Raw genomic sequence first — 13,994 nt, 5'->3', positions numbered from 1 at the left:
TAAGTTACCGTTAATAAATAATCAAAACTAGTTAAAATTTAAAAAGTTAGAATATAAAATAATATGTAAAATAAATAAATATAAAATAAAATATAACTTCGGTTCTTTCGGTTCGGAACCGAACTCAACCAAAATTTACGGTTCGGTTCCGGTTCAATTCTTACATATAAACGGGTCTGGTTCGGTTCTTGAAATAATGCTATTTCGGTTCTCGGTTCTTTCAGTTTCGGTTCCGTTCGGTCCGGTTTTGACCCGTTGCTCACCCCTAATCATAATGAATAACTTGCGCTTAAATCGTTATGTTGTCAAATTCTGTAGACATATAGAGTCTCAACATAATTGATGCGTATTCAACTTCTATCTTAATTGTGGATGCTTGGTAGAATGGTATTCGTACAACGAAAGTTGGCGTTTATCAGTTTCGTATTGTTCGATTAATATCATCACCATTACATGCTAAGGGTAATAACAATAACTATTGAATGAAGTAGTAATGAAGTTATGATCTCATGTGTGTTTAATATTGTTAATTTAAGTATTTAATTCTCGTAGTAATTATTAGTTAATCAACCTTAATTGTTATTATTTTGACATTGAAGAATAATAATACATTGGTGAGTAATTGTTAATTAAATATAAATAATCAGAGTCTATGTGGGAACGAACTAGAAATCATTCTATATTACTTGCAAACGCATATACTTGCGTGATTTATTTAGCGCATATTTTGTGCCTAACAATAACATACCCAAAAACTTTACCTAAAATTTTCAGCCAATACCTAAATTTTTTAAGCAATAAGACAGTGTCATGTTTTCATCTTTTTATTATGTCAGGATTCATATTAAATATAATATATTCATTTATGAGTAAATATTCAATAGCATAATGACAACTTATTATTCAGGAAAAATTTGAGGAACCTTTTTTATAAAAAGTTTGTATTTTTCTTCTTTTAAAAAAAAATTATATAATCACTAAAATGTTCATTAATGTAGAAGGAATCAGGTCTCTGGAAAATGAAAAATCACAAAATCACCGAGATAAGAGGAAATTATCCTCTGAGATCATAATAAGTATTAGAAGAAAATGTTAATGAAAGGATGTACATATATTGCAGCTGCATTAGTAGATGTAGATCTGAAACAATATTGAAGATTTGAAGGTACACAAAATATGCCTTTTTCTTAATACCATATTCTCCTCAATAAAATTGTTTTACAAAGAGACAAAGCTAACCGACCACCTGAACCAAGAGATAAAATTCACTGTACCTCAACTTTTGTTTTTACATATTTATCCCTTTAAATTTAAATTTCTGTTTGTTTATTGAATAATAACTTGATACTATAAAATATTTAATTAAAAAAATAAAAATGTTCTCCATGATTCGGTTATAATGAAAAAGATAACGAAGAAAGGTAAGAAAATGTTCATTTTGAAAAATATTTTCACAATTGTTTTCTCTCTTCTACTCTACTTTTTGTAAAGCCAAACAAGCACAAGAAATCTGAAATACATTTTTTCATAAATTCTAACACATACCGAAAAAACATTTTTTCTAAAAATTGGAACAAACAAAAGGTGCCTAAAATGTAGGTTTCATTTCCTTTCAGGTTCCTTAGATTCTTTTTCTTTGTTTTGTTTACAAGGTTTAAAGAGGGGCATAAAAGTCACTAGGTTTAATTTAAAATAGAGAAGGAAAGAATATTTTCAGAAGGTCATGCAAAAGAATTAAAGAAATATTAACATGTTGAACAAAGAATCTTTGTAAAGACAAATAATGATCTTATCATCATCTCCCATTCCTCTTCATTCCCTCTTGCAAAAACTCTTCTGAGATCTCATTGTTACTGCGAAAGGCAATGGAAATCTCACCAAAGCTTTTGAAATTTAAGACACACTTTGTCATAACAATAGTTATTTCTTTATTCTTAGCCTTTTTACTTCAAGCAGCCCCTCAGTTTATGGCAATTATCACTTACTTTTGGCCACTCTTCATCTCCACAGCTCTGTTCTTGGTACTAATTGTTGTCTTTGGTAAGATAACTCCTAGCGAATTCTATGGCGATAAGGAAGGTGAAGGAATTATGGATTACGTTGCAGGGCAGCCAGAATATGTTGAGGAATCTGGAACACTGAAGTTAAAAGATGAAGACTATTGAACTTTTAGGCCACTGAAGATAGCCAAATCGTTGATGTACATGGTCAATCTTTTACGTTTTGTGCAATCGTATATATGTAATCCATATCTGCTATTCTTATTAGTTTCACTATATCACATTGCAGATATAAATGATGAATAACAACAAGGCATTTGTCTTTCTTGGGATAAAAAACGCGAAGCTAATGAAAAAGGACCAATGATTCATGATCTATTAAGTTGCGAGTAAAGACAATTAGCGAAGGCAGATCAGGAAAAATATAGTTAAGCAACCTGTCATACTTTTGTAGAGTATTGAAAGATCACAAGTGTTTTGCACCATTCTATTTCAGTTTTTCGAAGATTTTCCTTTTAGAGTCTGTCAGCATTGTGGTTGAGATGACTGGTTAGGCAAGATCAGATGCTGTCAATGTCCCTGAGTGATCAATATCATGATTCCTGAAATGCTCCATGGCCATTGTCACATCTTCCTTGCTAATCTTTCCCATTTCCTTTAGCTTATACACAACAAATTCTGCAACACTAGATACAATAATTGAAACCAACCTATAAATTCATCTTATGAGGAAATCAGTTCAGAAGAAACAGTTAAATCTATGGATTAAGGAAATGAAACCTTTTTACCTGACTACTTTGTCATTGTCGAGATCAGCTGCCTCAAGATCCCCAGCTGTCAATTTTCTATCAAGAACCCAATCAACTAGCAATTTTCGTCTTCCCTCACTCCAGAATTCAGCAAAATAGATGAATAATTGTGCTAAACAGATCGTACTAGTTAGCATCCAGAAGATGGCAAATAGGCGCCCTCCTTCCGTGGAGAAGCTTTTGTCCCCATATCCTAGAGTGGTCATAGTGGTACAAACACAATAGAAGGCATCAAAAATATCCAATCGCTCAACTTTATGCAAAAATAAGGTTCCAACAACTATGAGAAACAAAAGGATGGTCAATGTAGTGAAGAATTTATATCTGGATTTATTGTTTTCCGCAGAAATGTCAGTTGAACCATAAATGTCACTTGAGTTTATAGTTTTAAAGAAAAGATTTCCCTCCTTTTCGAGAATGTAATCTGCTAGTCTGCTTAGAACGAATCCCACAAGAGCCATTCCACTGAATACAAAAATGCAAGCTAAAAGTTTCGCCAAGACAGTATCAGGCACAAGGTCCCCATATCCAATAGTAGTCATTGTCACAACACAAAAATATATAGAATCAAGAACCCCATTTGTTTTCTCACCCTTCATTTGATTCCTAACAAGGAAAAAGCAAAGAGAGCCAATACTAATATAGGACAGAAAGATTATTATAACTCGTTTAAAGTGAAGTTGTTGATCAAAAATGGATTCAGGAATTTCAGGAGAAGCTTTGTTCCCACGTTCAAATTGTGTACTATTCTCCGCTGAAGAAGAACTACCACAGTTTGGTTCTTTGGTCCTCTTAAGGAGGTTTCTTTTTCTAAAATCACAAGGGTTCGCGGATCCTGGTAGCAGGGCCTCCTTGGCTGCATTGCTGGCCATTAGAAGATTCAGCAAATTTGCATCTTGCAATAGATAAGCTGCATGATCATGTACAAGTACAAGGTTTTAAACTGGTGAGCTGTACTCATTCGAACTTATAATGCCTGACAGTACAAATAAATCTCAGAGAAAGATGAACTTCTGGTGAAGTCTATAAATTAAATCAAACAACTACAATGCCAAGAAATTAAAGCTGTAAAATCATAAAATCAGAATCTAAGCTTTTCAAATCATGTAATTCTAAAAGAGCAAAACAATAAGCAAGCTGATCACAAGTATGGAAATTTAAAAATGTAGTTTTAAAAATAGAGCACTGCTAAGGGTACAAAATCAATATGCTAGTTCATCAGAGTGGACAAAAACAATTACTATGTACACTTGAAATAGAGGAAGGCTAAAATGGCTTGGAGAAACACTCTTACCAGAGAAAGATAACAGGCTTTTGGTTTTGTCAGAAAGTCCAAAACTATAGGATCTTTCTTAATTATTCAACATGTATTTAAGACATATGAGATCATTCCTTGTTTCTCTAACAGCAACTCAACTGACTTGGATTGGAATTCGTTAAATTTTGTTTTGTAAGTAATTAATGTGTTAATTTTTTTTTTGACAAAGTAATTAATGTGTAATTAATTTTTTTTATCACTGCCAACGGTATAAATATTAATAAAGGTGAAAAAAATAATAAGAGACACACAGAACATACATTGTGGACACGCCTTTTTCGAAAATATCCAAGATGCAGATTTTTTAAAATTTCATATCTGAGTATGTAATCTCATATGTAGGATTGTTTTAAATAGTATTAATAACTTTTTGGACCTCAAGATTTGTATCAATATACATATCTGTCACTGTGTTTCAAACTCCTTCATTTTTCACCTGAAGTACTGAAAACGTATTTTTTAAATATTGGACCACACGGTTTACTAGGGGTACACATGGGTCGGGTTGACTGGGTTAGAACCATTTTAGCAACCCGGCCCAATTAAATCGGTTTGAAAATTCACAACCCGACACATAAAAAATAAATATGCAACTCAACCCTACCATTTGTTCATCGGTTTGGTTCGATTTGGGTTGGGTTGAACGGTTTATTAAAATTCATTAAAAATAAATTATTGATAGAAAATATATTTATGATATGAGACTACTTGTGGAAACATACGAATCCGCAAACAAAATCATGGTATATGTCATTCGAGAACATTTTATTAAATATCTTTCGGGATACATATCATTATTCTATATTAAACTTTTGGGGTTATTCGTAATAAAATGTGTTTTTTACCACAAAAGTACGAAGAATCTCTAATGGTGTATGAAAAATAAATTATCTAATTAACTATAATTTATATGCAATAAATTTAGTTTGAAAATAACAACATATTGATACAAGAAGTATTGAAAACAAAGATGTACATAATATATATTTATAGAATAAATTAAAAAAATTGGGTCGGATTGGGTTGGTTAAAAATAACTTAAAATCCATACCCAGCCCATTAAAGTCGGTTGCCGTATTTTTAACCTAACCTAATATCGGATTATAACTGTTCGGTTTTAATGGGCCGAAAATTGAAAATAACATCAAATTTGATCGGTTTTGTCGACCCATGTGCACCCCTACAATTTACCCCATTTTTTGGGTCCGATATTTTTCCCAATCAAACTTTAAAAATTTATATTTTTCAGGAAAAAATGAACGAAACACATGGGGACCATATATTCGAAATTCAAAAGGTAAGCAACCCTTTTCGATGTCAAATACAAAGTTGACAGTATTATTACAATTTTTTTTGTTTTGAAAACGGGATATTTTGACAAATCCTCTCTTTCAAATCCAATGTGTTTGCCGAATTTTCATCATATACATGCGGAGCGAGAATTTGATCCTAAAGTGGAAACTTCTATGGGTAGGCCTAACAAGATTAAAATTTAACACAACAACGAAATATAGATGCTTCATTTACTAGTATGCAAATACTTATACTATTATGTATATAACAATCCCATCCTTAACACCCATCTGTTATATTCACATTAAACTAAACTAATTGCTCTGAGTGTATTTCTTGAGTTGATAGTCAACTGCTTGTTGTTGATGAATATAAACAAGACTACTGGTTTGTGTTTATATTTTGTATGTACTGTATGTAGAGCAAGGGATCATGTTATGCTTTTAATCTAATAATAATACTCTAAATCACGGGCTCTAATCCAACCAAACTTACGCATCGCAGCAGACCTTGTAAAAGTATTGTGTCTGTTTTCACAAAGATCCCAAGCTCAAACAACACCAAACACTAAGCCTCGATTTTTACCTAAAACTGTCATAAAACCTAATATTTTGGTTTAGTTTCTACTCTCTCTTTCCCCCCCTAAAATCATAATATTTTGGTTTAGTTTCTACTCTCTCTTTTTATCTTCTAAAATCATAATATTTTGGTTCAGTGTCTACTCTCTCTCTCTTTCCCCCCCTAAAATCATAATATTTTGGTTCAGATCTACTTGTTTTTTTAACCTAAAACCGTTGTCAAACTGAATATTTTGGTTCAGTTTCCACTTCCAAACCATTTAAACCGGAGTTCGGTTAACGGTTCATTAATTTTGATCTTTTCAAATTTTACTTTTCAAAACTAATATCATAATTTAATGCTATAAATTTATAAAAGTTTATTTTGCAGTAAAACTATTTTGTTATAAAAAATTGTGAAGGCTCAACTTGGTTGATCTACACAAACTGCGATAAAATGAAACCATTATATTTTGTGACTATCTGCTCTCCCTTGCTATACAATCTGGCAAGAACTAGTCTGCTTTTGCTTTTTTACATTCTTTTCTTATATTTTATTTTTGTGGGGTTTAGGGTTTTCGATTTTTTACATACCCCCACCTAAGAGTAATAAATAGTACAAAAATATAGTGTTCAATATGTATTTCTAGTTATGTTTATTAATATTATGGAATCCATACATTTAATAGGTTAGTAAGCTTTTTCGATTATCTCAAATACTTGAAAGTTGCATGTTTTTTTATACTTTTACATTTCAGTAAGTAAGTGGTCTAAGTCAATAATAAAAGAATCATGAACATTGTTGAAGCTTGAGAACATTATGATAAGCTAAATACGACTACAACAATTTAAGTTATATTAATAGTCTATGAATTTGAAGGTACAACCCATCAATCCAATGTTTGACTAACTGCAAGAGCAAAAAATATAGCATTTAAACTCCACAATATGTCAATTTAATTCTGTTTTTTTGTTCACAAACTCTTACAAAAAAAATTTCCATTACAATCATTTAAAATTTTACCACGACTCTTAATCAGATTCATTAAATATGAAATATTAGTCCACTTCAGCATTACACAGTCATTAAGCTATCTAACTGCTCCTGAACATGGGGCGATCCAACAAGTTCACCTTCGTTGTCATCCACATTAATGTTTGGATCTTGTGGAACTTCATCATAATGCCGGCCCTTACAATCAACAATCCAATCTTACAAAATAGTTGCCGTTACAATCAATCAAAATCTTACTACATCTCTTGATCAGATTCAAACATAAGATGTTTGTCCACTTCATTTTCAGACTCAAAATTATGTCATCGAGCTCTCTAACGGCTCTTCTAGAACCTACATGAAGCAATCCAACAAGTTCACCTTCGTTGTAATCTGCATCAGTGGTTGTATCTTTTACAAATTTCTCATCATCGTCACTGCTGTCTACAATGCACAATCCAATCTTTAGCCTTACTTGCTTCAATAGAAAGTAACACATCACATTTATCTTTCATCTTATCCAGTTGTTTACTAGCTTCGTATTGAAATGCACATAAACAAAATGATGCAATCTTTCAACATCTGTCCTATTTCATTTCTTTGTATGAATCTATTAAATATATTCAATAGTTATTGAAGATTTAAACAAGTTATATAGAGAATATATAAGACCATGCAAGTAGATTACCTCCTCAAAAGTGCTCCATTTTTTTGATATCCGAAAGAATTTGAAGTCAAACTAAGTATCTTTAATGGCATCCTTAGAAAATTTGGTTTTTCGTCCCCATAATAAGATCACCATCCATCTATTGACAAATAAATTTAAACAATTAAAATAATTGATTGGAAGAAAATAATAAATATGCAATTGAGAGCTAAATATTGTATAGTAAAAAAAAAACGTGTCAGAATGATCTCTTTTTGTGAAATGACCAAATTCCAAACATGCCTACCCTATTTTAGTACCTTAGTTGTTCAACTTTTCCAACCATATCTTGCAAGTCATAATCTTCCAGATTGAATGTATTTATGCATGTCAAAGTCACTGCCGTACAATTAACATCTCTTACCATAACTTCTTATATTTGTATATTAAGGACTAAACAAATCTCCACTTAAGTGCAGTAGACTGTGACGGTCTTTAATCCTAGATTCTATTATATCCAAGATAGGTTCATTTATTTCTTTGACATTCTTGAAAATTTCAATGTTTTCATTTTTTGATTCAAAGTTCCCCTTACTGCCACGGAATCCGGATGGATTTCCATCTCCATCAGCAAGTCTAAGAAACTTTACTAAACATGTAAATGCACATACATTGCAATATTTAAATGAAAAGTTTATGAAGCAATATCTTGGTATGCTCCAATACATTTTGGTGCTTGAGACCACTTGTACTTTTCCATTCTTTTGATAAGAACATGTACTATAATCTTTCTTCTTTCTGCAAGATACTTCACAAAATAGCTTGCAACCCTTGTAATTCTAGGGCTTATTGTGCGATTCTAGGGCATATATTGTTTTTTTCCTTGTAAATTTTCACATTAAAGCTAGTGTCATATGATGTGCATAGATGAATATAGTCAATGCCTTTGGCTATATTCATCTTTGGTTAAAAATAACTTAAAATCCATACCCAGCCCATTAAAGTCGGGTTCCCGTATTTTTAACCTAACCTAATATTGGATTATAACAGTTCGGTTTTAATCGGCCAAAAATTGAAAATAGCATTGAATTTGATCGATTTTGTCAACCCATGTGCACCCCTACAATTTACCCCAATTTTTTTGGTCGATATTTTTCCCAATCAAACTTTAAAATTTTACATTTTTCAGGAAAAAATGAACTAAACACATGAGGACCATATATTCGAAATTCAAAAGGTAAGTAACCCTTTTCGATGTCAAATATAAAGTTTACAGTATTATTGTAATTTTTTTGTTTTGAAAATAGGATATTTTGAGAAATTCTCTCTTTCAAATCCAATGTGTTTGCCGAATTTTCATCATATACATGCGGAACGAGAATTTGATCCTGAAGTGGAAACTTCTATGGGTAGGCCTACCAAGATTCTAATTCAACACAACATCAAAATATATATGCTTCATTTAATGGTATGCAAATACTTATACTATTATGTATATACCAATCTCATCCTTAACACCCCTCTGTTATATTCACATTAAAATAAACTGATTGCTCTGAGTGTATTTCTTGAGTTGATAGTCAACTACTTGTTGTTGATGAATATTAACAAGACTATTGGTTTGTGTTTATATTTTGTATATACTGTATGTAGAGCAAGGGGTCATTTTATGCATTTAATCTAATAATAATACTCGAAATCACGGGCTCTAATCCAACCAAACTTACTGTTGTCCAGTAAAGATACAATTGTTTAAGGGGGATTGGATATAATTGTATAAATGTTTCGAACAAGTAATAAAATATAAAAGCTTTTTATATTTATGATAAAAACTGTTACAAAATCCTCTCAAGAAATACTGATGTTCTTGAGAGCTGCTAGGTCGAATGATACTCGAGATTGATACACTAAGTGATGACCTAAACTGTATTTATATACTACACAGCTACAACAAATTAATCTAAGATATGCATTATCAAAAGCTAACTGAAACTGAAAGGCATATGTCATAGCCTATTTGTTTATTCGAGGATTTAACTCAACTCAAATAAGGATGTAACAAGTAAATAGTGGTTCTATCGTCAGAGAGATCTCAAAGTAACATATGTCAAAGGATTAAGTAACATTGTTCGTCTACAGACTTGAGAACTTAATGTACTGGAAGAAGCTCAAGAAATTGATCAAGCCTCAGTGATATAAATCAAGATTGTGGATTTAATCAAGTGACAGAGATGTCGTCAGGGTATCAATTAATTACAAGGATTTAGTCTGAAGAAAATCAAGAGTATCAAAGTCAAGGCATGAAGAAACGTCACAGAAGTTAGTCACTCATGAACCAGACAGTACATCGAGTGTCAACATTGAAGTGGTGGAATTGATTCATAATTGACAGTGATTTTCAGAAGAATGGTTGCTGCTCAAGATTAGTATTAATTCTCTATTAATTAATTAAGTCATATAATTTAATTAAGAGAATAAATTAAATCTGCAAAGATTAATTTATTGATTAATTAAATTAATTGATTAATTAATTCAGAATTATTAGTTGATTAAAATCTATTTTAATCCAGCAAGACTATCTTTTGTATTAGCAAGACAATCGGTATGACAATCAATAGTCATACCGAAAGTCATGCTAGTTCATTTAGATTGTCTTGCCGAAAGTTCTATCAGTTCAATGGATAGTCCTACCGAAAGTCCTACCAGTTAAAAGGATTGTCATGCTAAGCAGAAATGATTGTCTTACCAGTTAAATCAAGGATTGATTTAATATAAAAGAACTAAAGCTGATTTTAAAGAGTAGCAGTGCATTGAATATCAAACACAGAAGAACACAGAACAGAGAAAAACAGCAGAGAACTTATTGCAAATTCACAGATCATTTATTTCTAGTATTTATTGTTAAATCTAATCCACTAGAAATCCTTTTCTTGTTCTTGTGTAACTATCTAGCGGATCAAAATCCCTAGAACTTAATCTCAAATTGCATTTAGCATTTGATCCTTTTTATTACAAAAATAGAAAAAGTTCATGTCGAATTTATTCTAGATTTGAAATAATTTATTTGAGATTAATCCCTTGTTAACGATACCGTTGTTGTAACACCTTTCAAGTTTAATAATAGTTTTATTTAACTTGAATTTTGTTCACCTTTTTTATTCCGCATTTTATTCGATTAAACGGTATTGTTTGTATTCAACCCCCCCTTCTACAAACATATTGAGACCTAACAATTGGTATCAGAGCCTTCTGATTAACGAACAAATCAAGATCCTAGACTTTTGTGATTCTTTCACTCCTTGAATTTTTATTTACTCAAAAAATTCATAATGTCTACACAAAAAGTTGGAACCGTTAAAATTCCACTTTTCGATAAAGAAAATTATGTTATGTGGAAGAAGAATATGCTATTGTTTTTACAAGTTGCAAATCCCAAATATCTGGAAGTGTTAAAGAAGGGTCCAAAAATTCCGATGGTTATTGAACCAGAGGTAATAGAAGATGATGTGGTGATTACCAAAGCTAGAACTTATGTGAAAGATCCTGAGGATTTTTCTCCTGCTAAAAAAGAAAAAGCCTCCCTGGATGCTAGCCTTCAATTAATTTTAGTAGATTCCCTTGATCCCTTGATGAATAGACATGTGATGAATTGTAAAGATTCCAAACACATCTGGAAAACTATTGAGGTGATTAATGAAGGCACAGAGGAAGTTAGGGAAAACAAGTTAGAAATCCTAACCTCTGAGTATGAATACTTTAAATCCAATCCAGGAGAAGGAATCACTTTGAGAGGTACAATGCATTGATCAACAACCTGAACATTAATGGTAAATACTATTCCATCAGGGAGGTCAACAAAAAGTTCCTTTTAACACTGCCAACTCATCTCGAACATAGAATCACTGCCATAAGAGAAGCAAGAGATCTGAGTGAGATTTCTTTGGAAAGGCTCTATGGTGTGTTAAAGACTTATGAGTTGGAGCAGATTCAGCAGAAGGAAGTCTACGAGAAAGGAAGAGTGGTCAGCACGTCTACTGCTCTAGTAGCTGAAGAACAACAACAACAACCACAACAACAACAACAATCTCAACAGTCAGAAAGAATGGTACAGTCTTCCAAGGCTGAAGAAAATGTGATAGTAGCAGAATTTGATCCTCCTACTACAAATCAATCAGGAGATGATTTTTATTCCTTGGAAGAACTGGAGCAATTGGAAGATGATTCAATGGCCCTGATTGTCAAGAGATTCTCCAATGTCAGATTCAAGAGGAATCCCAAGTTCAAGTACAAGTCCAACTACAACAGATTCCAGAAAGGTGGATCTTCATCCTCTAACCCCAGCAGTGGTGGGTACAAAACAGGGATGGTTGATCGAAGCACCATTCGATGCTTCAACTACAATGAGTTGGGATACTTTGCCACAGAATGCAGGAAGCCAAAACAATTTAGGAAGAACTCTTATGATTCTAATCAGAAGAGTAAATCTGAAAGGGCTTACCTGGCAAAGGGAAGAAGCTGGGATGATACTGACAGTGAAGATGAAGAAGATGGGAATCTTGCTCTCATGGCTATTGATGGAAAAGCTTCATCGTCAAGAAAAGAGGTAAAATTTACTGATGCTGAATTAGTTTATCATCTAGGAGGTTCCTTAGATTGTGCTCATCGTGATAATGAACTGTTAAGTCAGCAGATCAAAGACCTTGAGAAAGAGGTCAATGAATTAAGACTTGTGCACATTAATCAAGACAATTTAAAAGAACAAGTATCTTTTCTAGAGAATAGAGTTGACTGTTATAGACAACTCGGAACTATTCTCAAAGACAAGATCACCGGTCTTGAGACTAAGGTCAAAGCTTACTTTAATTCTTGCTCTAAGGCTAAAGAGTTCTACAATAAGCAAGCTATTAATCAAATATCTGGAGTAGGTTATGATTATAATGTTGCTATTGGAGAATTAGGCATAAACTCCCCTCCTCATATCTGTGCTAAAGGTAGGGAAGTACCACATGTGCTTAAGGGTGTTGATGAACCCCTCTATAAAAAATCAATTGCTAAACCATTTGATGAGACCTCATTTATTATTCAAGAAGAAATCTGTGCTGAAGATCTTGCTAATGAGAAAGTTGTTTCCAAGTCAAGTGTGTCAAAGGTTCCAGTCAAAGTTGTGAAAACAACTGAGACTAACTCAGACACACATGAGTTGGATAACAAAAATGCCATGTTTACCATGCATAAGTTGCCTGTTGTTAATCCCTCTCATAAAGCATGTGGTGTTCCTGATTGTATGTCTTGTGCTTTTAATTTGATGCATGCTTATTTTAATGGTAAGCATGTTTCTAATGATAAGACTACTCCTCGTCAGCATGTGAATAATAGGAAGCATGATAGGTCTAAGACTGCTAGTCCTCCTAAAGCTAGAAAGGAGACATTTGTACCTAAGCCTAAACAAAAATTTGTCATGGCTGTTTACAAGGTCAAATGTCCAGTCATTGAGAAAGTTGAGAACATTAAAGTTAAGAATGTTGTTTTGCCTGATAAAGGACCATTTTACAAGTATGCCGGACCCAACCAAGCTTGGGTTTCGAAGAAGGTCTAATCCATTTGTATTGCAGGGCATTAAACAGGTACAACCGGTAGTGTGGATTCTTGACAGCGGATCGTCAAGACATATGACCGGAGATAGAGCCCTGCTATCAAATGTGGTTGAGAAAGTTGGCCCAGTGGTTACCTTTGGAGATAACAGAAAAGGTTTAACTGAGGTATATGGCTGCTTGCTAGCTGGAAATGTTATCATTGAAAATGTGTATGTTGTGCAAGGACTTGAACACAATCTTCTTAGCATTAGTCAGTTCTGTGACAACGGCTACAATGTTTTATTCGACAAGCTGAAGTGTCAGATTCTGCACAAGAAAAATGAAAAACCCTCCTTGATGGGAATCCGGAAAGGAAATCTGTTCGTAGCTAACATGAACTCTGGAAGCAATCCTGAAGTCAATTGTTTCTATGCAAAGGCATCGTTAGATGAGAGTTGGCTATGGCACAAGAGACTTTCTTATCTCAATTTCAAAACAATGAATTCTCTTGTCAAAAGAGGATTGGTCAGAGGTCTGCCTCAGCTGGAATTCTCCCTAGAAGGACTGTGTGAGGCTTGCCAGAAAGGAAAGTCAAAGAAAGCAAGTCACAGAGGCACTGCCACATCCTCCATAACTGGTGTTCTGCAATTATTGCACATGGATTTATTTGGACCAATTAATATTCTTTCGATGTCAAAGAAGTGTTACTGTCTTGTGATAGTTGATGACTATACCAAGTATACGTGGGTTTTATTCCTTCACTCTAAGGATGAAACACCACAAGTTGTGATTGATCATATCAAG

The 13,994-nt window shown here is 33.0% G+C and overlaps 1 protein-coding gene across 1 annotated transcript; it reads right to left on the bottom strand.

The window, feature by feature from the left end:
* Positions 1 to 2,332: 2,332 nt before the first annotated feature.
* LOC141682844 (two-pore potassium channel 1-like) lies at positions 2,333 to 4,067 on the bottom strand. The gene is made up of 2 exons (XM_074487534.1): positions 2,789 to 4,067; positions 2,333 to 2,686 (listed from the first exon to the last, which is right to left on the bottom strand). Exons 1-2 carry the CDS (start codon positions 3,679 to 3,681, stop codon positions 2,551 to 2,553), a joined length of 1,029 nt encoding a protein of 342 aa, XP_074343635.1. The 5' UTR covers positions 3,682 to 4,067; the 3' UTR covers positions 2,333 to 2,550.
* Between the last annotated feature and the right edge of the window lie 9,927 nt (positions 4,068 to 13,994).

The sequence above is a fragment of the Apium graveolens genome, chromosome 9, assembly GCF_009905375.1.
Source record: "Apium graveolens cultivar Ventura chromosome 9, ASM990537v1, whole genome shotgun sequence".
NCBI lineage: Eukaryota > Viridiplantae > Streptophyta > Magnoliopsida > Apiales > Apiaceae > Apium > Apium graveolens.
Note: the sequence above shows the minus strand (reverse complement) of the source record. Positions and strands in the feature narration are given on the sequence as shown.